At 44.8% G+C, this 26,576-nt stretch overlaps 1 protein-coding gene across 1 annotated transcript; it reads left to right on the plus strand.

Annotated features, from left to right (window-relative positions):
- The first annotated feature begins 1,782 nt into the window (after nucleotides 1-1,782).
- On the plus strand, nucleotides 1,783-16,845 carry UBA2 (ubiquitin like modifier activating enzyme 2). Its single transcript, XM_089662366.1, has 17 exons — nucleotides 1,783-1,973; nucleotides 5,310-5,393; nucleotides 6,854-6,924; nucleotides 7,400-7,464; nucleotides 8,511-8,611; nucleotides 8,698-8,819; nucleotides 8,899-8,966; nucleotides 9,186-9,307; nucleotides 10,422-10,521; nucleotides 10,805-10,965; nucleotides 11,601-11,694; nucleotides 11,778-11,890; nucleotides 12,266-12,421; nucleotides 13,216-13,312; nucleotides 13,856-13,961; nucleotides 15,646-15,782; nucleotides 16,104-16,845. The coding sequence occupies exons 1-17, from the start codon at nucleotides 1,830-1,832 to the stop codon at nucleotides 16,292-16,294; spliced, it is 1,932 nt and encodes a 643-aa protein (XP_089518492.1). The 5' UTR covers nucleotides 1,783-1,829; the 3' UTR covers nucleotides 16,295-16,845.
- The last annotated feature ends 9,731 nt before the right edge of the window (nucleotides 16,846-26,576 follow it).

Below are 26,576 nucleotides of genomic sequence, written 5' to 3' on the forward strand. Positions count from 1 at the left end.
GTTCTCCAGAAAAGATTTCCAATGATGGGGTTCGCCAAAGAAGGAGATCTGCAGAGACAGGGTCCTCCAGAGATGAATTCTCTAGAAATTGGGTTCTCGAGGAAAGGGGTCCACCAGAGAGGGGATTCTTTAGAGGTGGTCCTCCAGACCACCAGAGATGGGGTTTGCCAAAGAGGGAGTTCTTCAGAGAGGGGGTCCTCCAGAAGGGGGATCCTCCAGGGACAGGGTCCTCCAGAGAGGGGGTTCTGCAGTAATGAGATTCTCCAGAGAGGTGGTTCTGCAGAGAGGAGGTCCTCCAAAGATGGGATTCTTCAGAGAGGGGGTCCTCCAGAGAGGGAATTCTCCAAAGAAGGGGTTCTTCGGAGATGGGGTCCTTTTGAGAAGGCGTCCTCCATAGAGGGGTTTTGTAGAGAGGGAGTTCTCCACAGATGGGGTCCTCTAGAGAGGAGGTTCTTCAGAGAGATGGTGCTCTTGGCCTCCAGTGCCAGTGTCCTTCAGGGGGAGGGGGTTCTGTAGAGAGGGGGTAATCCGGAAAGGGGATACTCCAGACCTCCAGCAACAGTGTCCTCCAGTGAGGGGGTCCTACAGAGATAGGAAGTTATGCAAAGATGGGATCCTCCAGAGAGGGGGTCCTCTAGACCTCCAGAGACAAGGTCCTCCAAACCTCTAGCGACATTGTCCTTTGGGGAGGGGGCCCTCGAGAGGGAGGGGTTCCCTAGAGAAGGGGTTCTGCAAAGACGGGATCCTCAAGAGATGGGATTCTCCAGGGAAGGGGCCCCCCAAACCTCCAGAGTTTTCCAGAGATGGGGATCCCCAGTAATGTGTTCTCCAGAGGTGGTGTCCTCTATGTTTTGGGGGTCCTCCGTAGTTTGGGCCCCCTTAGCTATAGCACAGCGACTCACAACCTTTTTGCTTTCACATATTTAGACCTTGTGCTTTTGTGTATTGAGTTCTACAAATGATTTTATAAGGAAGCAATCCTGACTAACTATGTAACTGTGGTCCAGAAAAAGTGAAAAGCACCATTTGTATCATGTACAGCACTCGTGTGTGATGAGAGTAGTGGTTGCAATTCTACTTCTGGCCGAAAGGTGGCGCTATGAGCAGCATAAAGCAGCTGCAATTCCAAATTTGGTCGGCAGGTGCCCTTGTATGCGGTATATAATAGCTGCAATTCCACGTTTAGTTAACTGCCTACTTTTCCTCTATGACCGGTAGGTGTCGCTGTGCTCATTGTACATTAGCTGTAGTTCCACCTCTGCCTGGTAGGTGTCACTGTGCAGTGTATAGTAGATGTAGATTTTCCTCTAGTCTGTAAGTGTCGCTGTGCTGAGTATACCTTAATGTAGTTCGAGTTTTGGTCGGCAGGTGTCGTTGTACAAAATGTACATTAACTGTAGTTCCACATTATCCCGGTAGATGCCGCTGTACAGATTGTATATTAGCTGTAGTTATCCCTCCCGCCGGCATGTGTCACTCTACTGCATTATCTGTAGTTTGTCCTTCAGCCCGTATGTGTCGCTGTGAAAAACACATTAGATGTAGTTCCCTTCCCGGCCAATAGGCGTCATTGTGCAAATTATACATTAGCTGTAGTTCTTCCTCTGGCCGGAAGATGTCGCTTGGTGGAGTATAACAATAGTTATAGTGCATCCTCCGGCTGACAGGTGTCGCTCTGCAGCAACATGTAGTTCCTCCTCCGGTCAGCAGGTGTCGCTGTGTAGCCTGTACGTTAGCTGTAGTCCCTCCCCCTTGCCGGCAGGTGTTGCTGTCTCCCGCTCCTGGCGCTCTTTCCGCCCGGCGTCTCTCTGGTGTCTCCCGCGCGGTGGATGGAGATGGCTGTGTCGGGTGCTTTGCGGGCGGATTTGGCTCGGGCGGTGGAGGGGAGTCAGGTGTTGGTGGTCGGGGCGGGAGGAATAGGCTGCGAACTGCTGAAGAACCTCGTGCTGACCGGATTCACCCAACTGCATGTGGTGAGCCGGGGGACCCCACATTATCATTAACCCCCCCCCTTCATAACACAATGGAACATCCGCCCCCCATATATCCCTACAGGAGGTGGACTGACCCAAGTGTTAGGAAGGGGACCCCAAAGTATCATCCCAGTAACAATACAACATCCCATTCCCTCAAATCACTGCGGGGGTGCACTGACCCCACTATAGGGATGGAGACCCCAATTGTATCTAGTCTATAACACTATAGGACATCCCATTCCCCAAATATCCTTGCAGGGAGTAGACTCACCCAAGTGTAAGGAGAGGGGGTGTCCATAGGTCGCTACTGGGGGTGGACTCACCCAAGTGTAAGGAGAGGGGGCATCCATAGGTTACTACTGGGGGTGGACTCACCCAAGTGTAAGGAGAAGGACCCCCTAGATCACTACTGGGGGTGGACTGGCCCAAGTGTAAGGAGATGGGGCACCCATAGGTCACTACTGGCGGTGGACTGGCCCAAGTGTAAGGAGAGGGGGGACCCATAGGTCACTACTGGGGGTGGACTCACCCAAGTGTAAGGAGAGGGCACCCATAGGAAGCTACTGGGGGTGTACTCACCCAAGTGTAAGGAGGTGGAATGACAGATTATCACCTCCCCCCCCCCCCCCCCCCAATCTCTATGGAACATATACCCCCCATATATCCCTGTAGTGGGCGGACAGACCCAAGTGTAAGGAAGGGGGCCCTCAATAGTATACCCCTCCCATTAAAAGAGAAGTGGGGCTTTTTTTTTTTCTTACCCCGTTATACTTACCTAGATGGATGCAGCATCGGTCCCCCGCCGACTCTAACCCCCCGGTCACATCAAGTTTGACTTTGAAATCATGTGACTTACAGTGAAGGCGCACAATTTCAAAGTCGGGGGAGATGCCGATTTCAGGTGCGACTTGCAAGACATCTTTAGAAATCGGTGCGGCTCCGACCATGTGGGAACCACACCGATTTGACCGATGTAATTGCAGACAATAGGGTGCGACTTGGCATATGATTTGCAAATCGCATTCCAAGTCGCACCCGATGTAACTGGGGTGTTAGGGTGAGAACTCAGCGATCACATGACCACTGATTCCTTAAAGCTGCTCTCAGCAGAGAGCGGTGACTTTCAGTCGCTGAGAGGCTGAGCCAGATGCCGCTCCAGACTCTGGGGTGGATCCCGACTTTGAAGTCGGGATCTTTCCCAGCCTGGACCGGCTGAGTGATGTCGGCTGACAGCGGGCTTTAGCCCACTGTTGGCTGAAAATGGGTTACAGGAGTGCAGAACAAACTGCACTCCTGTCACCCACAGGACAAGTACAACCAAAAGAGGTTTGTCTGTACTTCTCCTTTGTAAAATCTACATAAAAACAGATCGCAATGATCGGCAAATCTCATAAACCCAGATTTCATTCACAATAGAAAACAAATCAAACGTTTAATCTGAGAAAATGATCCTTTTTAGGGGAGGAAAAGTAATTTTGAAATTGATTTTTAGGAACAAGTCTCAAAAAAGTTGGGATGGCCGTATTTACCACAGTGTAGCCTTCCCTCTTCTAACACTCTGTAAATGTCTGGGAACTGAGGGGACCAGTTGCTGGAGGTTTGGCAGAGGAATGTTTTCCCATTTTTTCCTGATAGAGGATTCTAAATGTTCAACATTCCTGGGTCGTCTTTGCTGAATTTTTTATTTCAAAATGAGCCATACTGTATATATTCAATTGGTGGCAGGTCTGGACTGCAGGCAGGTCAGTTAAGCACTCGGACTCTTCTATGAAGTTATGCTGTTGTCATAAATGCAGTTTTGCATTGTCCTGCAAGGCCTTCCCCGAAAAAAACATTGTCTGGATGGGAGCGTTTGCTGCTCTAAAACCTGGATATATCTTTCAGCATAGATGGTGCCTTTCCAGATGTGTAAGCTGTCCATTCCACACGCTTTGGTGCCCCTCCCCCATACCATCAGAGATGCTTTAGAACTGAGTACTGATAAGCCGGAAAGTCCCTCTCCACTTTAGTCTGACGGATGCGGCGCCCATGGTTGCCAATAAGAATGTCAAATTTTGCTTCCATTGACCACAGAACAGTTTTCCACTTTGCAACAGACCATTTGATTGAGCTTTGGCCCAGAGAGGACACCTGTGTTTCTGGATCATGTTCAGACTTCTGCAAGATAGAGCTTTACCTTGCATTTTTGGATGGCACAGCAAACTGTTCAAAGACAGTAATGTTTGGAAGTATTCCTGAGCCCATGCAGTGATGTCCATCACAGAACCATGCCTGGTTTTATTGTGATGATGTCTGAGGGCCCGAACATCCCAGGCATCCTATATTGCTTTTCAGCCTTGTCCCTTGCACAGATACTCCAGATTCTGACTCTTTTGGTATTATGTACTGTAGATGATGTTATATTTAAAATCTTTGCAATTTTATGTTGAGGAACATTATTCTGAAATTGTTTAACAATTTGTAGATGTAACTTTTCACAAATTGGTGAACCTCTGCTCACCTTTACTTCTGAGACACTTTGGCTTTCTAAGGCTGGCCATACATTATACAATTTTTTTGGAGATTTTTGGTTTAGATTTACCAAAAACCATATAATATGAAGTCAAACCTAACAATATTTTCAATTGTATCCAATTAGGAAGGCCCTTGTACTACATAGTTGAAGGTAAATTTAAAGGCAATTGGGCAGAAATTGGACAGAAAATTGTATAGTGTATGGCCAGCTTTAGATGCTTTTTTTTTTTTACCCAATCATGTTCCTGACTTGTTGCCAATTGACCAAATTGGTTGCAAAATGTTCTTCCAGTTCTTACCAGTAGTACCACTTTCCTTTCTAGCTTTTTGTTGCCCTGTCCCAACTTTTGTGAGACATGTTGCTACCATTAATTTCAAAATGACCGTATTTTTTCTTAAAATGTTACTTGTTCTTGGTTTAAATGTTTGTGTTTTCTATTGTGAATAAAATATAGATTTATGACATTAGCAGATCATTGCGTTCTGTTTTTATGTAGATTTTACAGTGTCCCAACTTTTTTGGACAAGGGGTTGTATATCACTGCTGGGGATGGACTAGCTAAAGTGTAGGGATGACCCCAGGATTACTTATGTCTCATCTGATAACCCCCATCATTGCTGTCATCTCCATCCTCTGTTCACTGCCACAGGCTGTGTACTGGCTGCTATAAAGTTTCTCTGCAGATCATCTCACCTCCTGCCTGTGGAGCCCCACCTCCAGAACCCCCCTACCCATTGAGCCCCTCCTCCGCCCCCTGTCTGTTGTTCCATCTCCCTCGAGTAGTTGTTTCTGCCTTATAACCATCTTCTCCTCCACAGATTGATCTGGACACCATTGATGTCAGCAACCTGAACAGACAATTCCTTTTCCAGAAGAAACATGTTGGCCGCTCTAAGGCTCAGGTGAGGCCCCCCCTCCACAGAGCATCACTGCTTCTGGTCCATGGAGAACAAAGCAGAATTTTGGGTGGATATAAGACTAAAAATGAAGCTCTGTAATGTAAATACAAGAAGTGTTGAATGTGACCTGGTATCAGTTCCTGTACAGCAGAGCTCAGGCTGGGGGAGGGAAAAGCAGCACAATAAGCCAGTCAGGTGTGCTGCCTTTCAAGAAGCATGCCGATAGGAAGAGAGAGAAGAGTAACAAAGAGATGAGCTCATCACTGTGCTGCTTCTGCTTTCACTGTCCAATCAAAGGCTGGGAGGAGGGACAAGACCTGTAAGTGGCACCTGATTGCAGCGAAGGAAAGTTGGGTCTTCTCCCCTGCCAGTAAACCCAGATTTCAACTTTAAAGCGGAGTTCCAGTCATTCTGTAAAAAAATAAATGAAAGCAAATACAAAAACTAGCTGCTGACTTTTAAAAAACAGCAATTCACCTGTCCCTCGTTCCCACGGTGTATGCCCCCAAGCCATTTTCGCCGGACATCCCATGTTCCCGGTGTCGGCAGCTTCAGTGTGGGCACCAGCATGTCAACTTGCAGTTTCACAGTCGGGTGCCCACAGCGCATGCGCAAGTAGTAGTGCACTTCCTGAATGGGCCTGTAGTCGTCTGGGACCTGATTTGTGTCCCAGAAGACCATGGGGAGGTGGAGAAGACTTCCACTTCTGATCGCCTAGGCTATCACAGCAGAAGTGAGAGTGGGTACCTCTCAATTTCGGGTACCCCATCTTCCCCCCCCCCCCCCCCCCACTCTGCAAAAGTGCCAATCCTTAATGGGGAGCGGTGGACCAGTCCTTAAAATGTTACAGTGGAACTTCCCCTTTTGGGTGGAGCGGACTATGGGGAGAGGATGAAATGTCAGTGGGGGGTGACCTCTGTCCTATAAAGAGGCCCTGTCTGAGTAAGTGATCAGAACCCTGTTGTCATTCCTCTGTCTCCAGGGCTCACTTTTGACTCCTGAGTGGCTCAGTAGGTGACCCGTGATTTCAGTGAAGGTTTTCAGCTCTATCTGGGGGGGTCACAGTGTAACACTCAGTATAGGGGAGAGGGGTGTATGTACATGTGCCATGGGGTTATTGACTCCCCTTCCATGTCACAGCATTTGGGCAATAACGATTGGCCACTCAGAACAATGCATCCTTGGAGGAAGGGGAAGTGGTCAAATGCTGCCTCACACCTGGAAGTATGGAGGGGTGTCCAAGGGATCTTACAAACAGGAAGTGTGTGGAAGGAGTCTGTCACTTTAATAAAATAAACATTTTGCCAATTTATCTTCCAAGACATTGTTTAACTCTCCATAAAATTCTTTCATTAATATTACAACACATAAAGCTCACTGATTGGCTGGACTGACACCCCTCTCCCTCGTGTTCCATCATCTCCATCCCCCATTCTGGTTGTATTTTTTCTTTCTGTCTGCAGGTGGCGAAGGAGAGCGTCCTCCAGTTCTGTCCGAGCGCCAACATCACCGCATACCATGACAGCGTCATGAAGTGAGTCCCACTGTGTCCTGGGGGAAGGGGATACATCATCTGTGATGTCAGCAAAGGGGGGTGACAATCAGTGCATTGGCTGAGTTGGGTGTCTGGGTTGTTTAGTGGGGGGGACAAGGTGTATAAATTGTCTATTGAGGGGTAGGGAGGGAAGGATTGTATAATTGGGTGTGTGGATTGTATATTGGAGAATGAATGGGCTGTGATTTGTATATTGGACTCTATAGGTTATATATTAGGGGGTATGAATCATCTATTGGGGGATGGGGTTGAAGGGGTAAGGATTGTATTGTGCTATATATTGGGAGGAGAGATTGTATAGTAATGGGGGTGGATTGTAGTAGGGGGGGGGGGGGGGGGGGAGATGTCTGTCCTATGAGATCTTTCATAGTCCACCCATAGTGTCATCGCTTTCTGGACTGAATTGCTCCTGAACGCCAATACTGTACAGGCTGACACTGTTTTTGCCTTTTAGCGCTGAGTATGACGTGGAATTCTTCCGGAAATTCACTCTGGTGATGAACGCCTTGGACAACAGAGGTACCGAACTGCACTGGGGTGTGAAACCTTAGTAAAACTAGGGGGGTGTGCTGCTGTTAGGTCCCCCCCAGTTAGGTCACCTTCATGGGAGGTCAGGTGATCACCAGCAAGGGTTCATCCTATGGCTGACTGGCTGCATTTCCCAAAAAAAAAAAATTCAAGTGTTGATAACTTTATTCATCTAGACCAGGAGTCCCCAACCCCCGGGCCACTTATTGATATAAGTTGGGCAGCACCCACTGATGCGTTTCACCCTCAAAGTATAACTAAAAACTTTAGTTTGGGTAGAGAGCAGAGGTATTTGAATGTTTGTTGGTTTTTATCGCTGTCCCCCCAATAAGGAGATTCACCCTCTCTATTTGTCCTGTTTACCATTATTATTGAAAGTTAAAAGTAAAAGAAAATCCCAAATTTTGGGTTGTCCCCAGAAAAGTAATAGATGGGAAATTTTCCAATGCAGACACTAGTTCTGGTGGCCTGGGGGTCCCTAAGGAATTCCCTTAATTTGCAGGGATTTCCTCACTTCCTGTTCAGCTATGGAACAAGAAGTGAAGGAAAATCTCTCCAATGTGGGACACAGAAGGCAAAAAAAAAAAAATGACGGGTTATATACCTCCGTTACTTTATCCAAAATGGGGGAAAAATAATTTTGCCTATAGTTCTACTTCAAGGCTTGGCTGAATTTAGAGGTAGCGACAAGTCAACCCAGCATTGCTATTAAAATGTGTCAGGTGGTAGTGGCCCAGGTGGGACTTCCTGTTCATATTGTCCAGATGAAGAAAGTTACCAGCATTCAAATTTTCTTTCTCCTTTGGATTGGGGTGACACCTTTCACAGAGCAAAATAAATGTGTTTTTGAGTGACAGATGTTGGAGTGCAGTGTGCACACACATGGGTATCTGGTTGTGAGGTCAGAGATGCTCCAGTGTGTCTGATGAAAGACAGCCTGTTGTTATAACATCACCAGATGCAGGAAAAAGTGTAAATAAAACCTATTTATAAAGAAACATCCAGTGACCGGGTCTGTCTGTCCTTCCTGCTCACAGCTGCTCGGAATCACGTGAACCGGATGTGCCTGGCGGCAGACATTCCCCTGATTGAGAGCGGCACGGCCGGGTACCTCGGACAGGTCACTGTCATCAAGAAGGTTGGTATCTCTGTCCTGGCTGAGACCACCACAGTCTCTCTGCCATAATAGCTCATGCTGGCCTTCCCTCTCCCGCCTATGTACAGGGTGCCACCGAGTGCTATGAGTGCCGACCCAAACCCACCCAGAAGACCTTCCCCGGGTGCACCATCCGCAACACTCCCTCCGAGCCCATCCACTGCATTGTCTGGGCCAAATACCTCTTCAAGTAAGATATTTTGCCTGTTAGTATATTATCACCAAGAAAGTAATTTCCTTTGCCGCTAATTTTGTGCCTATGTCTGCAGTCAGCTGTTCGGGGAAGAGGATGCTGACCAGGAGGTGTCACCGGACACTGCCGATCCCGAGGCCGCCTGTAAGTACTAGACAGGTTTTATCTCCCTGTAATTGATGTTGATGATGGAAAGTGTGTGTCCTCGACTTTCCCTGCAGATCTCCAATATAGGATCCACAAACCCACCAACTGTTATTCGATCCCCTACCCAATATAGCATCCACACACCAAATCCCAATAGTACCAATACATCCCACCGCCAACATAGAATCTACTCTGACCTGTCCACCTTCTTCACAGGGGATCCCACGGAGGCTGCAGAGCGCGCTAAAGCCTCCAATGAAGATGGAGACATCAAGAGGGTGTCAACCAAGGTGTGGGCCAGGGACATCAGTTATGACCCCGTAAAGCTCTTCAATAAGGTAAATTCATTAACTTGTTTTCAAAATGTATCACTAAATCAAAAATTCACAAATTGTAAATCTGAACTCCAGCTGCAGGTGTGATCTTTAAGGCTGATGTTAATCACTGTGCTGCTGGTGCTTGTGAACATTATATGCAAAAACACCTTCCCAGACATCCCTTTTAGATGTACATCCCTGCTGACCACGGTGTTGCAGACTTTAGCTGTGCAATCGGCTGATCAGTTGTTTAATTACTCTTAGATCTGGTCAGCAGATTTCATGGCTAAAGTCTGCAGCACCTAGTGACCAGCAGGGCGGAGCATGCACATTTAAGGGGTTGCCAGGGATGTGTTCCCAGCAGCCTGCACAGTGTATGAGAAGAGAAAAGCTTCCTGATCACAGCCAGCGACTCCAAACTAGTTCCAGTGTCATCAGGAATCCAAACCAGTGTCATCCACCCCTCTTATCTTCCATTCTACAGTGTGTGTCAGTTCCATCCTGTGTCTGTAGCGACCTGTAAATTAACCTCTCACTTCCCTTATCTTGCACATCTGTACATTAGCCCTTCCTTCTCACTGTGTGTGACCAATGTGCCCCCCCCTTCAAATCTCACCTTGCCTGCACTCCCCCACTGTGCTAAAATGACTGGTATCTGTAGTGAGGGGTTCATGACATCACTACTCTGGGCATGTGACAGTACTTGAGCTTAGCGATTGGCTGTTAGACATTGGGCACAGTCATAGAACCAGGTCACATGCTCCTCCATACCCAGACATTTTGGGTATTCCTGCTGGCTGTGGAGGGGGAAGGAGCTCTGGTAAGGTTACAGGGGGTTGGGGGTCCCTTTTCAGTAACACTGCCTTGCCCTGCATGGACTGTTTCAGTGTCTTTTATATAGCGTAACTAAAGTTGGAAAAACAAAAATCTTGTCATCCATTGAGTGACACAGGAATTCAGATAGTCGTGTTATACTGCTATATAAAGGAGAGTGGGACACCAGCAAACAGGAACATTGTAGGCCAGTCTTCATATGATCCCTCCTCTACCCAGCATTAAATGTTTGCTTATAACATTATTTTTGTTACAATTGGTGAATAAAGTTACCAGCATGTGTCTGTCTCTTTGCCATCAGCTATTCAAAGATGATATCCGTTACCTACTCACTATGGACAAGCTGTGGCGGAAGAGGACAGCCCCTGTGCCGTTGGACTGGGCCAGCCTACAGGATGGTGGTAATTGTCTGGTGTGAGTGGGGGGAAAAAAGATGGATGACGCTGATTGGTCTGAGAGATCGCTGTATGCATGTGTACATGCTTCTGATTGGTCAGAGAGTTCGCTGTGTGTGTGTGTGTGTGTGTGTGTGTGTGTACATTGCATGCTGGCTGTACACGAGTCTGAGTGGTCTGATAGTTCTGTGTGCAAACTTCTGACTGATCTGAAAGGTTGCTGTATGTGTACGTATATTGCGTGGAGATGAACACTCTTCTGATTGGTCTAGGTTGCTGTATCTTCCAGATAAAGACTCCGAAATGAAGAACGATTCCTCTACTATTGGGTTGAAGGATCAGCAAGTCCTGGATGTCGCCGGGTATGCAGAACTCTTCTCCCACAGTGTGAAAACATTATGGGGGCAACTGAAGGAAAAGGGAGAGAACTCCTCGCTTGTGTGGGACAAGGTGAGTCATCAACGAGGGAAACAGGTACTGCCCTCTAAAAGAATTCTATTTGTTAGTTGTGGTAGGGTCTATTTATCTGAAATGCACTGTACTGAGGAACTGTCTCTTAGTGAAGCTGCAGCCATAGAGATGCGTTTATTTGGTAGCTCTTCCAACACTCAGTACACCTGAGTTTATATAGTGGCTGAGACCTCCCACATATCATTCAGTCTTTAAATCTGATCTCCGGTGTTCCTTCAGTCTTGCACAGTTGTACCGGCTCCTCTCCTTCAGTCTTGCACAGTTGTACCGGCTCCTCTCCTGGACTGAAACAGCTTACTCTGATGTCACTGGAGAATGTAAACTTCTTACAACGTGCATTAGAAGCTGCAGCAAGTCAGTGCCCACCTCATTTCCTGCGTGGTGACGTCTGCATCATCTTGCACTTTTCTCCCCAGCCTGGTTGTCCCTGCCCCCACTCCATCATTGGATTTCAGTTATTCCAGTCATGGAGGCTCAGCATCACAAATTGATGTTACCTAGGGTGGTCTGCATGCAAAAAATATTAGAAGATTAAACTTTTAGCTAGAAGCGTTTGTTGTGAGCTGCAATGATCCCCTATTTTTGCAGTGCTGACAGTCTGTGGTTTCTTACAGGACGATCCCCCAGCGATGGACTTTGTTACATCAGCTGCCAATCTTCGGATGCACATCTTCAGCATGAACATGAAAAGCCGTTTCGATATAAAATGTAAGCCTCTTTTTCTACTCCCCCCATCTCCAGGATGAAGATTCAGCCTAGTGAATGCTAAAGAGTGTTTGTCTCTTCCACAGCCATGGCAGGAAACATCATCCCAGCGATCGCTACCACTAATGCCATCATATCTGGGCTGATTGTACTGGAGGGCCTAAAAATTTTATCGGGGAGTCTGGAGCAATGCAGAACGGTAAATCATCCTCCCTCCCTTGATACAATAATTGTGACCCCCATGCCTTCTAATAGCAGAAGGGTCCCAAAAAACAAAGTTTTGTCTCTCAGCCCCAAACCACCTGTCTTCGCTGAAGCAGGTCTGGATCAGGAAAACGTTTCCACAATGATGCAGTAGAAACTTTTCTGCTCCTACATAAGTTTTGCCCTCCAATATGTATGCAGTAGTACCCCATGTAGAGCTTAGTGTTGTCAGGTACTGTGTTGGCTCCTCTCCTATTACAAGCAGCGATAACTGGTCGCAACAGTAGTTCCTTATGAAACATCATTCTAATTTCCACTTGGGTTGGAGTTCCCCTTTAAATGCCAGGTTCATACTCTGATCTCTCTCTAGGTGTATCTGAGTAAACAGCCCAACCCGCGCAAGAAGCTGCTGGTTCCCTGCGTGCTGGATCGCCCCAACCCTGACTGCTACGTGTGCGCCAGCCGGCCGGAGGTGACAGTGAAGCTGAATGTTCACAAGTTGACAGTGCAATCACTACAGGACAAGGTGTGTATGATGGGGGTGATGGGCCTATGTGTGCGTATGATGGGGGTGATGGGCCTATGTGTGCGTATGATGGGGGTGATGGGCCTATGTGTGCGTATGATGGGGGTGATGGGCCCATGTGTGTGCGTGCGTTTGATACGGGGGATAGGCCTCTGTGGGTTTGCATACTCCCTCCAAAGAGCACCAGTGCCACCCTCTTTATGTCACTTGGGCATCTGCCCCGATCACCATTATTAGATACTAGAGGGAGCTTTGAGGCTGAACTATGGCTGTGTATCCAGTGTCTGGGACAGAGGAAGGAGTGTTTTGTACAATGATGGGTCTGTCAAAGGACATCTGTGTATAGCAGAGAAGGAGGCACACCAAGGGCCCAAATGAGAGGCTGTGCGATGATGGGTCTATCAGAGGATGGCTGTGTATAGTGAAGGAGACACACCAGGGGCCCCGAGAGGCTGTACAATGATAGTTCTGTCAGAAGACAGGTGTGTGTATAGTGGAGTAAGGGGACACACCAGTGGCCCCGAGTGAGAGGCAACATGATGATAGTTCTATCAGAAGACAGCTGTGTATAGTCGCGGTGTTGTGTTCTCCATGACATTTTCCCCATTCACTCGATGTGGGAGATCTTAGGCGTTCCTCATATGGCCATATTCTGTCCTTTTCCTTTTAGAAGTCACAGAGCACAGGAGTCTGCAAGCGGTGCCCTGTGTTCTACCATCATGGCTGCCTCTGTGCAGCCCCGTCTGTCTTCCATGTTTCTCCCAGTAAAAATGATTTTGTGTTCCACTTTTCAGATAATCAAGGAGAAGTTTGGAATGGTTGCTCCTGATGTCCAGATAGAAGATGGCAAAGGCACAATCCTTATCTCCTCTGAGGCTGGGGAGACGGAAGGTGAGTGACAACATTGCTGAGCTCCTGATAACATGTTACATGTCTGTGTTGGAGGCGGGGCTAGTGTGCCAAGTTCTTACCAGAGGTAAAGTTCTATGGGAAGAAGAGCCACAGAGAACAATACAGTCAGCGGTGCGGATGAAGTGATAACTGGTACAATAGATCAGTGTTTTCTCATAGGTCTCCAGGTGATGTGTGCTCCCCATCTTAGCTGCTTTTTCTACAGTTGAACTTCTGCGCACTGTGCGCTTCATCATGCGCTGACCCCGCTCTGTCATTTTACGTGGCCTACCACTTGGTGGCTGAGTTGCTGTTGTTCCCACTTTGTTATAATCCCACTAACAGTTGCGCGTGGAATATTTAGTAGCCAGGAAATCTCACGGATGGACTTATTGCACAGGTGGCCACCTATCACGGGACCACGCTTGAATTCACTGAAAAAAAGTTTTGCCTATAGTTGTACTGTAAATATACCAATGTTTATAAAATGTGTTGAAGTATTTTTTGCATATTTATTTCTTGTTTGTATTTTTTTTTTTTTAGCAAATAATAACAGGACGTTGTCAGAATTCGGTATTCGGAACAACACGCGGCTCCAGGCGGACGACTTTTTGCAGGATTACACCCTCCTGATCAATGTACTGCACAGGTCAGTGGGAGATGTGTCTTGTCACTGTCTTTGCCACCTATATCCTGGGAATATGATCAGTGATGTCACCAAAAAGCTGGCAGTGTCTGTCTTGTATATGGCAATTTACCATCTCCAAGTTTCCACTAACAGTGTAGAAATTTTCACAAAATGATTGCAGTTAGAGACCTAATCATTCCCCAATGTAGCTGAAACTTGCAGAGGTTTTGTGTTTAGATTACAGTATACTTTAATCCCTCGCCCTCCTGAAGATTTATCCTCCTTCCTGACAGGCCATTTTTTTGCGATACGGCGCTGCGTTACTTTAACTGACAATTGCACGGTCATGCAACGCTGCACCCAAATGAGATTTATGTCCTTTTTTGGTGGCATTTGATCGCCTGTGCATTTTTAATTTTTTACGCTATAAAAAAAGCATGAATTTTGAGAAAAAAAAACAATATTTTTGACTTTTTGCTATTAAACATGTCCAGCAAAAAAATTTAAAAAATCAAATTTCGAAATAAAATTACACCAAAATGTATTCTGCCACATGTCTTTGATAGAAAAAAATCCCAATACGTGTAAATTGGTTTACGTGAAAGTTATAGCGTTTACAAATGGTGTGTGTATATATACTGGAATTTTTTTTTTTTTTTCACTAGTAATGGCGCTGATCAGCGACTTAAGGGACTGCGGCGGACATTCTGACACGGGATAACTGACTTGGTGTCACTGATATCCCCAGTGACCCCAATACAGTGATCAGTGCTAAAAAAAAAAAGCACTGACACTGTACTAATGGCACTGGGCAGGAAGAGGTTAACGGACGATCAAAGGGTTAACTGGGGCCTGGGAGTGTTTTACTGCGGGGCCGTGTCTGTGCTTCACTGTAATCACACTGCTTTGGATGGCTGGGCTCTGCACAGTCATCGAAAGCAGTGTGCCCGAGCTGACAGGGAGGAGAACTATTAGTAAACAAAACAGTTCTCCTCCCCATTGGAGATTCTCGGAAATCACCGGGTGCTGGCGAGTAATCACTGACCGGAACCCGGTGATTGACAGCTGTGGCCGCGAATGACGGCACGGGTGGGGCACGCAGCTTGTGCACATGCCCTACCCGGAAATGCAAAATCACGTGTGTATATATAAGTGATTCTGCGCACCCGTGCCAACCTGTAGCAGTATTTCTGCTATGGGGCAGTCGGGAAGCTGTTAAAGAGGATCTGTGCTTTGGAAGTTGTACTCAAATAGAGCTTTGCTCTTGGTAGAGGAGCAGAGTTTTGCACCATCATACCAAACTGTTCCCCTAATGACTATCTGAGTAGTGGGGCAATGATAGAAGTTGGAAGAAGCACAGATCCACGGAATGAATTAGCAAGGAGCTATTTGCACTGCAGGTCCTTAAGTACAGCTTCTTCTCCAGCAAGGAGTACAGGGAGAAGCACAGTAGGGACATCACCGAATCCCGAGACTGGCAGTCACAAGGCTTTTAGCTCTCACACTGCAGATATACAGCTATAAGGCTACAGAACAGGCGTGCCTAGGCACAGGAAGTGCATGGTTGTTTATCTTGAATTCCTTTGGATAAAGATACATTTTTCTGGGTACTTCTAAGGTACAGTTAACTTTTCCTCCTCCTGCACCCCCCACCCTTTTTTTCCCTTCCTTCCTGCAGTTGATTATTTTTCTTATGTATTTCCAGCGAGGATTTGGAAAAAGATGTGGAGTTTGAAGTCGTGGGAGATGCACCTGAAAAGGCTCCACAGCCACCACCAGAAGAGGCCAGTACCAGTATCACCAATGGCAGCGATGACGGAGCACAACCCTCTACATCCACAGGTCAGTACTGTACAGAAAAGACTGAGTCGGTCACATCAGTCTCTGCACCAGAGGAGCTTACACTCTAATGTTCCCCCACAGTCTCTCACTTTTTTTTTTTTTTTTAATACCTTTTATATACCTCTGACATATTCTGCTGCGCTGTACAGACACAACTTAAACAATCAAATCAGTCTCTGTACCATAGGAGCTTAAGTTCTAAGACACAGTTGGGGTAGTTGTAGCAGAGCTGGGTCGCCTTAGTGATGGTGCCTGTAAAGCTTTTGCACCGTGCTGTAGTACCAGTTCTGATTCAGAAGATGTCGCTCTTTTGCTCTCTAGCGCCAGAACAAGATGATGTGTTGATTGTGGATTCAGACGAGGAGGTTCCATCATCCTCCAGCAACACTGACGTCAACATGGAGAGCGCCACTCTAAAGAGGAAGCTGTCGGATGAGGATGTCGTGAGCAGTAAAAAGAAGCGTATGGATCCAGCAGAGGAGCAGGATGATGACATCATTGCGCTGGACTGAGCGCTCCCGGCACACCGCTACAACTTTTTCATATTTTGTCATGTGACTTCTGTTAGGGTGTGTTAAACGTCTGTAGCTAGAACTCCCCGCCCCCTCGTCACACCATCCGATCCAGCGGCCCTCCTCTTGTTTTGCATTTCTCTGACATTGGGAAGCCATGATTATTTATGTGCTTGTGGTCGTTGCGTGCGGCGGGGCCCCTTCTTTGGTTACACGTTTAGCACGCCATACTGTGGTATCCGGATACGTTTTTGTATTTATGTTTGTTACGTATTTTTTATACCTAGTTTAGAAAAGGGACTTTCTAGAGCAGAATGTTTCTCACACCCTACAAAGTGCTGCGTCATGCACCCTTGGCTCTCTGCAGGGGGCAGAGCTCTCCTGCAGTGACAGGTGCTCAGTACGTTACTGTAAGCTGGACATTGTCCATGCTCGGCAGAACTGTGTGCTTTGTTTCAGGTTATTTATATTCCTTGTTTTGTAAAACTCAATACTGCTCCTTACTGTATCCTCTGAAAGGACCAAATAAAACACGTCTTGTATAACCGTAAGTGATGACTCTTCCTGGGTGAGCTGGAGGTCACTGTGAGGGAGGCCCCTTCCTGGATGGCCTGGGCTCGCTGAGAGGGAGATCCCTTCTTGGGTGGGCTGGGCTTGCTGCGAGGGAGACCCCTTCTCGGGTGGGCTGGGTTTGCTGCGAGGGAGACCCCTTCGTGGATGGGCTGGGCTTGCTGCGAGGGAGACCCCTCCTTGGGTGGGCTGGGCTTGCTGCGAGGGAGACCCTCTCTTGGGTGGGCTGGGCTTGCTGCGAGGGAGACCCCTTCTTGGGTGGGCTGGGCTTGCTGCGAGGGAGACCCCTTCCTGGTAAAACAATGTGCCTTTTTATCTTTTTTTTTTTTTTTTTTTTTTTTTTAACAGGAGCCTACAATGTATTGCACCAGTATGTGACTCTTCCTTTGGCCTCTTGTCTTCACCTTGGGTATTCACCAAGGTACTGGCCACAGTATTTAAACTGTTGCACTCTCAAGGCATTCACATTGTTGGATGACCTCATGTTAATGGAATAGTCAGTGAGGACTCAGTGTTAGATGATGTGTCTTTGACTGTCCTGATGATACAACGGTTTGGTTGGATTTTGAACCTCCATAAAGCATTGATGAAGATATTTCTTTGCTTGGAGTATCTTGATCTTCTGCTTCTTGTAAAACATGTGACCCTCTTTTTGTGTTCCCAGATGGTCCCTGTAAGGATGCTCTGACTTCCCATTCCACCATCTCTAGGTGACTTACACCATCATTCCAAAAGAACATTTGTCAAGAAAAAAAAATTATGCAGTAATAAGTTATTACATATAACTGTTTGTGTTCAGATGACATTTACTGTACAGTGGCATTATCGCCTTTAACAAATTCCAGTGGGTGCCTGTTTTCATTTTCCTTCAACGTGGTGATGACCATTCTGCATCCTTCCCAACCACCCAATTGTAACTGTTTGCATCCTTTCAGAGACTACATTGTGAAGTGGTATCGCAATATACTCACGTGGTCTACTTCAATGGAGACGCACAACATGCACCCTCTGCCTACGTTGCAGCCTATTGGCATAAAACTAGTTTAACAGATTTCTAGGGACACTCCCTGTACAACACCCCACTGTGTGGCAATACCATGAATGCATGCTTGGAGATGTAGTTTGCAGAGTCCCTTTCAGGAGTTCTGGGACAGAAGGGGAAGTGTTGGATAACCCTGCCCTCCAGCACCTTAGGGGCTTAGTGGTGGAATCGTTGATTGCAATTTTAAAAATCGTTCAAAAAAGTTGGGTCATCATATCCATTTTTGGTGATGCTGGGCTGGTGCATATTATATGCAGTACATACTCCTCTCCCTAACGGTTCAGCCAGATCAGACAAAGTGATATTACTACACCGGCTTCCATAACACAGTTGGACGACTTGATATTCAATTTTGGTTAAAAATATCTATTTTATAAAGTACCTCTACCCTCCTTAAAATCTTTAAATGATGATTTGGAGGAGAATGAAGACTCCACTGACATCAAGTGTATAGTGTGTGAGAACCATCTTCCTTGTAGCTGTAGGACTGTGAATGTAACTTGCAGGCTGCTGAATATACAGACGTTTTTGCAGTATCTTGTATATATTCAATGGTCTTGTGAAAAGACCTTTTTTTAAAGCAGAAAAGTGTAAAACGCAGATTAAGGTCTTTAAATATAGAGAATATTCTTAAATCTGTTGTTCTACTCAACACGGAGAGGGATGTCAGTTACATTTTAGATTGTGATGACATCCCTGACAAATGAGCTCAGTCTCATTTGGGAGAAATGGCTGAAATCTACATGACTAATGTTAATATTTATACGACTGGGTAATGCAGTGATTTCAGCTTTGTACCATTGGCCATCATTCTCATCATGCTTAGTGATACTTGCTCAACCAATTACTACTTTAAAGCGGTATTAGACCCAAAGGCAAACATTTATTATATTACAGCTTACCAATTTTTAGATGTGTTGGCGACAGTTTTCTTTATTGGGCTTTCTTTCTTCTATTTTCACCTGATGATCTGACTAGTAAGTCTGTTTTTTGAAAAGAAACTCTTTTGTAGATGTATCCGTTACAGGGATGACATCAACCATTTCACAGTGACAGGGGTGCTTACAGTGATCAGTTTTATTTATTTAGTATGTAAAACCTTTATCCAAAATAAAAATTAAAAATTCTTATAAAGTGAAAGGCTGGCCATACACTATACAATTTTCTGTCCAATTTTCTTTAGATTTACCTTCAACAATGTAGTGCAAGAGCCTGCCTAATTCGATATAATTGAAAGCCATTTTAGATTTGACCTATTATATGGATTTTGGTAAATCTAAACCAAAAATCTCAAGAAAATTGTATAATGTATGGCCAGCCTTAGCTGGAGTTTAGCTGAAATTTGTTAGTGTGTTGAAATCTGTTAGTCCATCTAACTCTCCACTCCCCCCCAGACTGACAATTCTGATGTCCAAAGGTGCCCCCTGTGCTCCACCATCCAGAGTGGGGGTGCTTTAACACAGGAGGTGTGTTTTTGGACAGATCACCAAGTGAAAACGGGAAAAAAAGCCTAAAAAAATAATGCAGCCATCACATTTAAAGTATAGCTAAAGCCAGAACTTTTTTTTTTTTTTGTAGTTTTGAACAGTGTGGGGAGGGATTAAAACATGTCAGCTTTTATTACGGTCTGTGACCTCATTAGGAGATTACCCTCTCTAGCTGCCCTGTTTACCAATATCATTGAACGTAAAAGAAAATCCCAAATTTTGGGTAGTCTGCAGAAAAGTTATAGAGGGGAAATCTTCCAATTGGGATATTAGTATTAGTTCTGGTGTCCTGGGGATGCTCATGGAATTGTCTTAATTTTCAGGATTTCCTCTCACTTCCTGTTTGGCTATAGAACAGGAAATTCATGGAAATCTGCAATGGAAGACAAATGGTGAAAAAAAATCCCTCCCTTGCTCTATCCAAAATGGGGGGGGGGGGGTTTTGCCTAAAGTTCTACTTTAATGCTTATTAGGCTGCAATATGTTACATTTTTGGATTTGGGTTTAATACCCCTTTAATATACTAACATTGTGGATGTTGCTCACTGAGCACAAAATGAAAATCGGATGGCAGTATTTGTTTGAATATATTTGATTGTGTTACAGATACATTGCAAATAATTATTTTGTGTTAACTGGTGGCATAAGAAATAAAGGTAATGTTGGATGAAGACTGTAGTTGTATCATGTACAAATAACAATGGGGTAAGTGAGCGCAAAAAGTAATGAAAAAAGACACCATACAGCAGCTAGCATACAAGGTAAATCTCAACACCTTACAACTTAAAATCACATGAACACAAGGTATGCAGCGCTAAACAAAAATCAAATGTAAAGAACTAAGTTCCCAATAGTTCCGTATGAATAAAGTTATGATGCTGGTAGTTGTATCATGTTGAAAAATTTGTCAAGTTGGCCAGGTGGACTCCTAGACCTAATTTCCTGCTGTGCCTGCCAGATTGAAAATCTTTATCAATTCATAAAGCAGCACAGTGGCTAAGTGGTTAGCACTTCTGCCTGGCAGTACTAGGGTCGCCGGTTCAAGTCCCAACCATGGCACCCCCTGCCTGGAGTTTGCATGTTCTCCCTGTGCCTGCACGGGTACTCCAGTTTGTTCCCACACTCCAAAGACATGCTGGTAGGTTACTTGGCTCCTGTCTAGATTGTTCCTAGTATGTGTATGAATGTGAGTTAGGGACCTTAGACTGTACACCCCTTGAGGGTTAGGGACCGATGTGAATGTACAATATATATGTAAAAGCGCTGCGTAAATTGATGGCGCTATATAAGTACCTGAAATAAATAATAAATAAATTCATCATCTTCAATGGTATCGCTCTTGTCTGTGTCAAGACTTTTTAAAGCTACCTTGACACATTCCGCTGCATCCCAGGCCAAGGCAAGCTTCTTCAAAAATTCACAGCCATCAAAAGAAGCATCAGCTAAAAAAAAAAAAAAAAAAAACAACAAGGAAGTATAAATGTAATGTTTTTCATCTCTGCATCTGGAAGCACAACTAAAAATGCTAAAATTTGGCCCATTTCCTATAGGTTTTTTCTTTTTTTTCTGGTGATATTAATTTATTGCCATTCCCAATAATTGGTAATAAGCAATTTCTCAGAATATGTATCTTTTTCCCTCTCTTCCATTCTAAAATGTAAGTTATTGTTAGGTAGTATAGGTTTAAGTTGGTATAAATACATTTGGAGTATCTGTTGATACCAAATATGATTTGCTGGTTAATTTTCTATAAGACTTGCATAATAATATTTGATTTTTGTACTACATTCTGTATTTTAAAATGTGTTGCATTAGTATAGTCACTGAATTTCAATTAATCTCTGGGCAGGCTGGTTGTACTGAAGTCGATCCATCAATCAACTTCTTTACAACCACCCTGTCCACTGCCAGCAGCTATAGCTGCTAGTAGTGATCATTGTATTCTGTGGGGAAACCTCCCACTGTCAGAATGCAAAAGCAGAGTGGGAAGGATTTCCCCTTCAATACTGACTGTGTTGATGGGGGTGGGACAAATGCAGTGCCCAACTCCTGCCCTTCTCACCAACTTGTGGAAAAGAACTAGCTGGTCTTGCACCGCGCTGTCACTTATGTAACCGTGGCATTCAGCTGCACCCAGGACAAAGATTTTCCATTTTGCGGTACCACAATCTAGGTGCCAGCAGTCTGAGAACGATTGTCACTGGGTTAAGTTAATTAAGCAGTTAACCCTTTAAATGCCGCCAGTGCCTTTTTACTGAGGAGGAAACTCACAATCCTAGCAATAACTATGATTTTAGACTGAACGTCTGCAACACGCAGTGTCATCACAGACAGGTATGTTCAGAGATTTATACTACAGTAGCACTCGTCAAGAGACAGGGATTCTTTTAGTTTGCATTAAAAGCCTTAGACTCAATTTCAACACTTTTCAAATCAGGATTTAATAATGAAAAGGTCAAAATAGTACAAATAAAATGATTTACAGAAAAAAGGTGTTACAAGGAAATAGAGGCAATAATGCAACAGAGAAATAAAAAAGTTGAAAATGGAGAATTGAAATGTCCTTGGCTTTAGCAGAGTTCAGTCAATGATCAAGGTGTTATTGGCTCTCATAACTTGACAGATGGTCCTTGGTTGATAGTACATGAGAGCTGTCAAATCTGCTTGCAGTCTATTTTCTTTTATTTGACATTAAGGGGGTGTTGGCAGAGCCCATATGACCAATTACGTGGCTGGGGAGTGGCCCTGTGATGTCACTTGTTTATGACCAAGTTCCAGATATAGTTTTCTATAAGTTTTAATAACTGAATATCTGCAGGGTAGAGTCAGCTACCCCCGGCATGTTGTCCAGCATGAGATTAGCTTCAAAATGGATATAAATATGGAAAGTCTCTGATATCCATTTCTCAACTTGTGGGAGGAGGGGAGCGGAGAGCTGCGTGTGACGGGAGTGGAGAGCCTGCCTTCCATCCAAACCAGGAAGAGACCCCACTGTGTGTGCTGAGGCTCTGTATGTTTTATGCAAAGGGACCCTCTGTGTGACCTGATTTTCACCCCCCCCCCACTCCCCTCCCCCTTAGCATACGTCTGTTTCCTTATAATGTGTGTATGTATATATTTGTATGTGTGTGTGTGTGTATATATATATATATGTGTGTATATAGGTGTATGTATGTGTGTGTATATATATATATACACACTGCTCAGCATAAATGAGTACACCCCAACAGCTTTGTCAGAAAACCTTTACTTTCCTTTTAGAATCAACATTTTCTATGGGACACTATACTACAAAATACTCCCACAGATGCGGGCCATTGATTGCAAACAAATTTTGTTCATTTGCACACACAAAGTATTTTTCCTAACAAATTCATTGCAAAAACGAATACACCCTTGTGAAAGTCTTAGGAGCAAAAGCTAAACTTTAGACAAAAAAATCCTAATTAACAAGAATTAAACTTCAGGTGAGACTAATTATTCATTAAACAGGCATCCAGCAGACGTGATTACAAATGGGCGTTACTTAACAAAGAAAACCCCTCCCATTTCATGCTGTCAGCAATGGCTCCACATGGAAGAGAAATGTCACAAGGCCTGAGAGAAAATGTATTTACAGAAGAAAGGTGAACGCTACAAGCAAAGCTTTACTTATCAGACTACTGTAGCAAAAGTGATACAATGTAACAAAGATGGAACTGCAACCATCTTACAGAGATGTCCATGGAAGTTGAAGGATAAGTTCACCTTTTGGACAAAAATAATAAATGCACATTTTTTTGCAGGTAAAAAAAAATCATTTATTTTTTTTTGTCCAAAAGAGCCTGAAAAGCATTGCACCAGCGATCAGTAGATCGCTGATGCCATGCAGGTCTCCTGCAGCCCTGTCGGAATATCTGCTAGCCGTAAGGGATGTACGGTCAAGCAGATATTCTGGAAGGAATTTCCATTCCCAGGCGTTTGTCCCTATGGGTCATTCATTGGTCACCCATTTTTCATTCAGCTTCCATATATGTGTGTGTGTATGTATGTATGTTTTTTAACAAGAAAGCAGTTACTCATATGGACGTGTTACACACATGCGCACGCATGTGGTCCAGGGAGCTCCCTCTGAGCACTGCTTTCTTGTCACGCAGGTAAGTTGGGTGTCCCATAATCTCTTTTTCCCTAACCAAGTTTTTTCCCCTAATAATGAAAAAAAACTCAAGTACTGTTCACTGACTGTGGATGCAAGTGTGGAAAATGCATGTCGCCTGGTTATGCAGAGCTTAGGGGGACCCAGAAACACAGCAGCCCTCACGTGGGTAGCTGTACACTATGTTCACACCTGCGCGGGTCAGGAAGCCGTGCATAATCGCATGCATTTCCCGACCCGCAGACAAAGTTTGCTGCTCTTTAACTTATGTGCAGGGGTGCCATTATTTGTTAATGGCATTCCCATGCATTGCAAAATGCATGTTTTCGTGTGTGCAAAACCATGGCACCATGTCGTCCCAGACTGGTGACTTTTCCCCTGTGTTTCCCGCTCATACAGCAGCCCTTTCAAAACCAGGCATGCAGGACGCGCAATAGTGCGAACCTAGGCTTAGGGCCTGTTCACACCACATGTAGTCCAGTGCGTTCTTTTCTGCATCAAAACGCATTGATAATAGGTTACATGGTTTCAATGGCATAGTTCACACCAGTGCGGTCAGTTCCAGTTCCAGAAAAAAAAAGTAGAACATGTTGCATTTTTTCTGTACGGAACTGTACTAGAATGCAGTAAAATGCATAAAAGTGCCCATGTCCTTATTTAAGTTGAAGGAAAAAAAGGGGGAAAAAAATGAACCCGAACACATTAAAAAAGCAAAAATGCACTGGAACTCATTAAAAACGCACATAGAGAAAAGCATCAGGAACACAACCAGACTGCGTTTCTATGGTGTGCACCGGCCCTGAAAGAAAAAGTTCACCTTTTGGAGAATGTTACGTTACACCCATATTTAGGGCGTAACGTAACATGTTCCAGACCTGCTCCCTACAGCTGCTGTCACATTTTGAAAACAGCGCGGCTGTGTGGGCAGAGGAATCTGGAAAGGAAAAAATTACAGTTGTTGCTGTTGTATATAAACGGCCAGACAGTGGCAGTGCAGGGTCGGGTGGCCGTTTATAAACACACCCTGCTTGTACGCGCTACCTGGGAGCGCGCAGCACCGCGATCCGGTGCCCGCTGTGTCCTCCAGACACAGTGGAACACCGATCGTCGTACGGGACCTCTGTGATCACATGAGTGATCGCATGAAGAGTAGTAAGCAATGATGTCACTTCTGACATCATTTCTTACTACGTGTGAAATCTGTGAATGATCACAAAGGTCACATGGTACAAGGCTATTCACAACAGACTTGTACCATGTGACAAGCTATGACCCATCAGAGCTCACACAGTAGTTCTCAATGGCTGCAAGAATGCAGCCAGAGAAGGAGAAATGATTGCTATTACAGCCTTTATGGGTGTAAGAGCAATCAGTGTAAAAAAAAAAAAAAAAGTCTTCATCACCCCCCACAAGTAGTACAGTGTCACCATGGTGACACTATACTGCTAGGGTGACAGTATGTAAAAAAATAAATAATATAAAAATGTAAAAAAAATGTTTAAAAATGATAATTTTTGGTTATAAACTAATCTTTTTTTACTAAAAAGATAAAGGAATAAATTTTGGTCAAGATTTATGATGAAATGTTATTTATTTGCAAAAATTTATAAGAAAAACACTTTTTTTCAAAATGTTTGGACTTTTTCATTTACATAGCAAAAAAAATAAAAATCCCAGCGGTGAATAAATACCACCAAAATAAAGCTTTATCTGTGTCAAAAAAATGCTAAAAACATTCATATGGGTACAGTGTTGCATGACTGCGCAATTGTCATTCAAAATGTGATAGCACTGAAAGCTGAAAATTGGCCTGGGCCGGAAGGGGGTGAAAGTGTCCGGACTTGAAGTGGTTAATGAACTGCAGGGACGCTGCTTAGCAGAACCATAGTTCATCCATACTGCTGACAGCCTGTACAGAGGTACCAGCAAGGGAGATGTAGGCAATGTGCGCAGGAGCCTGACACTGCACCTGCGATCAGGTTCAATGCTTTGCAGGCTCTTGTTTTAAAAAATTATGAATGCAGATTTTTTTTATGAGCAAAACGTTCATTTATCATTTTTTAAGCCCTTGTTGCTGGCACCTTCTAGCCTTTTTAGGGGTTAGGTTTAGGTTCATGTGACCGCCATGATTGGGTGCCGCAGCAGTCACATGATTGGAAAACTCCTGATCATAAGTAGCGATCAGGACCTTACTGTGAGGCACCGATAAATGTGCCAGGAGCCCTCCTGGCACATGCGTGTTTACATTGGCTATGCAAATATGCGTCCTCTCACCGCCAGGGCCAAACCAACGAGAAGTCGTGTATTTGTTTACCATTGGCGCCAAGGAGTTAATGAAAGGTGAACTTAAGCCATACATGGGTCGGATTCCAAAATAATTTTCTTTCTAAAATCTTTGCTAAGAATTGTCGTTCAAATTTCGCACCATTAGTGGGCCACAGAAACAGCTGCTTTTCGTGCGATCATCGAATTTGAGTGATCAGGCATGTTGGAAATGTTTTGAAAAACAAACAGATTTTTAAACAATGATGGGAGAATCATGCGAGAAATATAATCGAAAAAGAAACGTATGAGCTGCGACCTGGGAAGAAAATTCTTGGCCACGAAAGTTATTTTCTGTAGCAACATGTGAAATTGAAGGCTTGGTTGGTCGAATTTCAAAATCAATGGTGGCACCATCGGATTACAAAACGCATAAAATTTCCAATTTTCTAAAGAAAATTTGTTCGGAATTCGACCCGTGTATGGCCTGCATTAGCCTTCAATGACTGGAATGTTCATAGTTCTGCAGAACTGAATTGCAGGTGCAATGAGTCTCACCTGCATCTGACCATGAGGTCATTCAGGGTGATTGGCCAGCTGGGGAAGTCTTTTCTGTTTCCATGTCAGAATATTCTGCTCCGCCCCTAATCCTGCCTGCTGTCTTGTGATCCCTGATCTTGGTTTGTGGCCCTAATGATGATTCTACCACATTTCTCTTTCACTGAGAACTGTGCTTAGCCTGGAGTTTCTGAATGTTGGTCTCCACTCTCTACAGGTACTGTCGTG

This window comes from Staurois parvus, unplaced genomic scaffold, assembly GCF_062004578.1.
Source record: "Staurois parvus isolate SC_StPar_1 unplaced genomic scaffold, SC_StPar_1.0 ptg001461l, whole genome shotgun sequence".
Classification (NCBI taxonomy): domain Eukaryota; kingdom Metazoa; phylum Chordata; class Amphibia; order Anura; family Ranidae; genus Staurois; species Staurois parvus.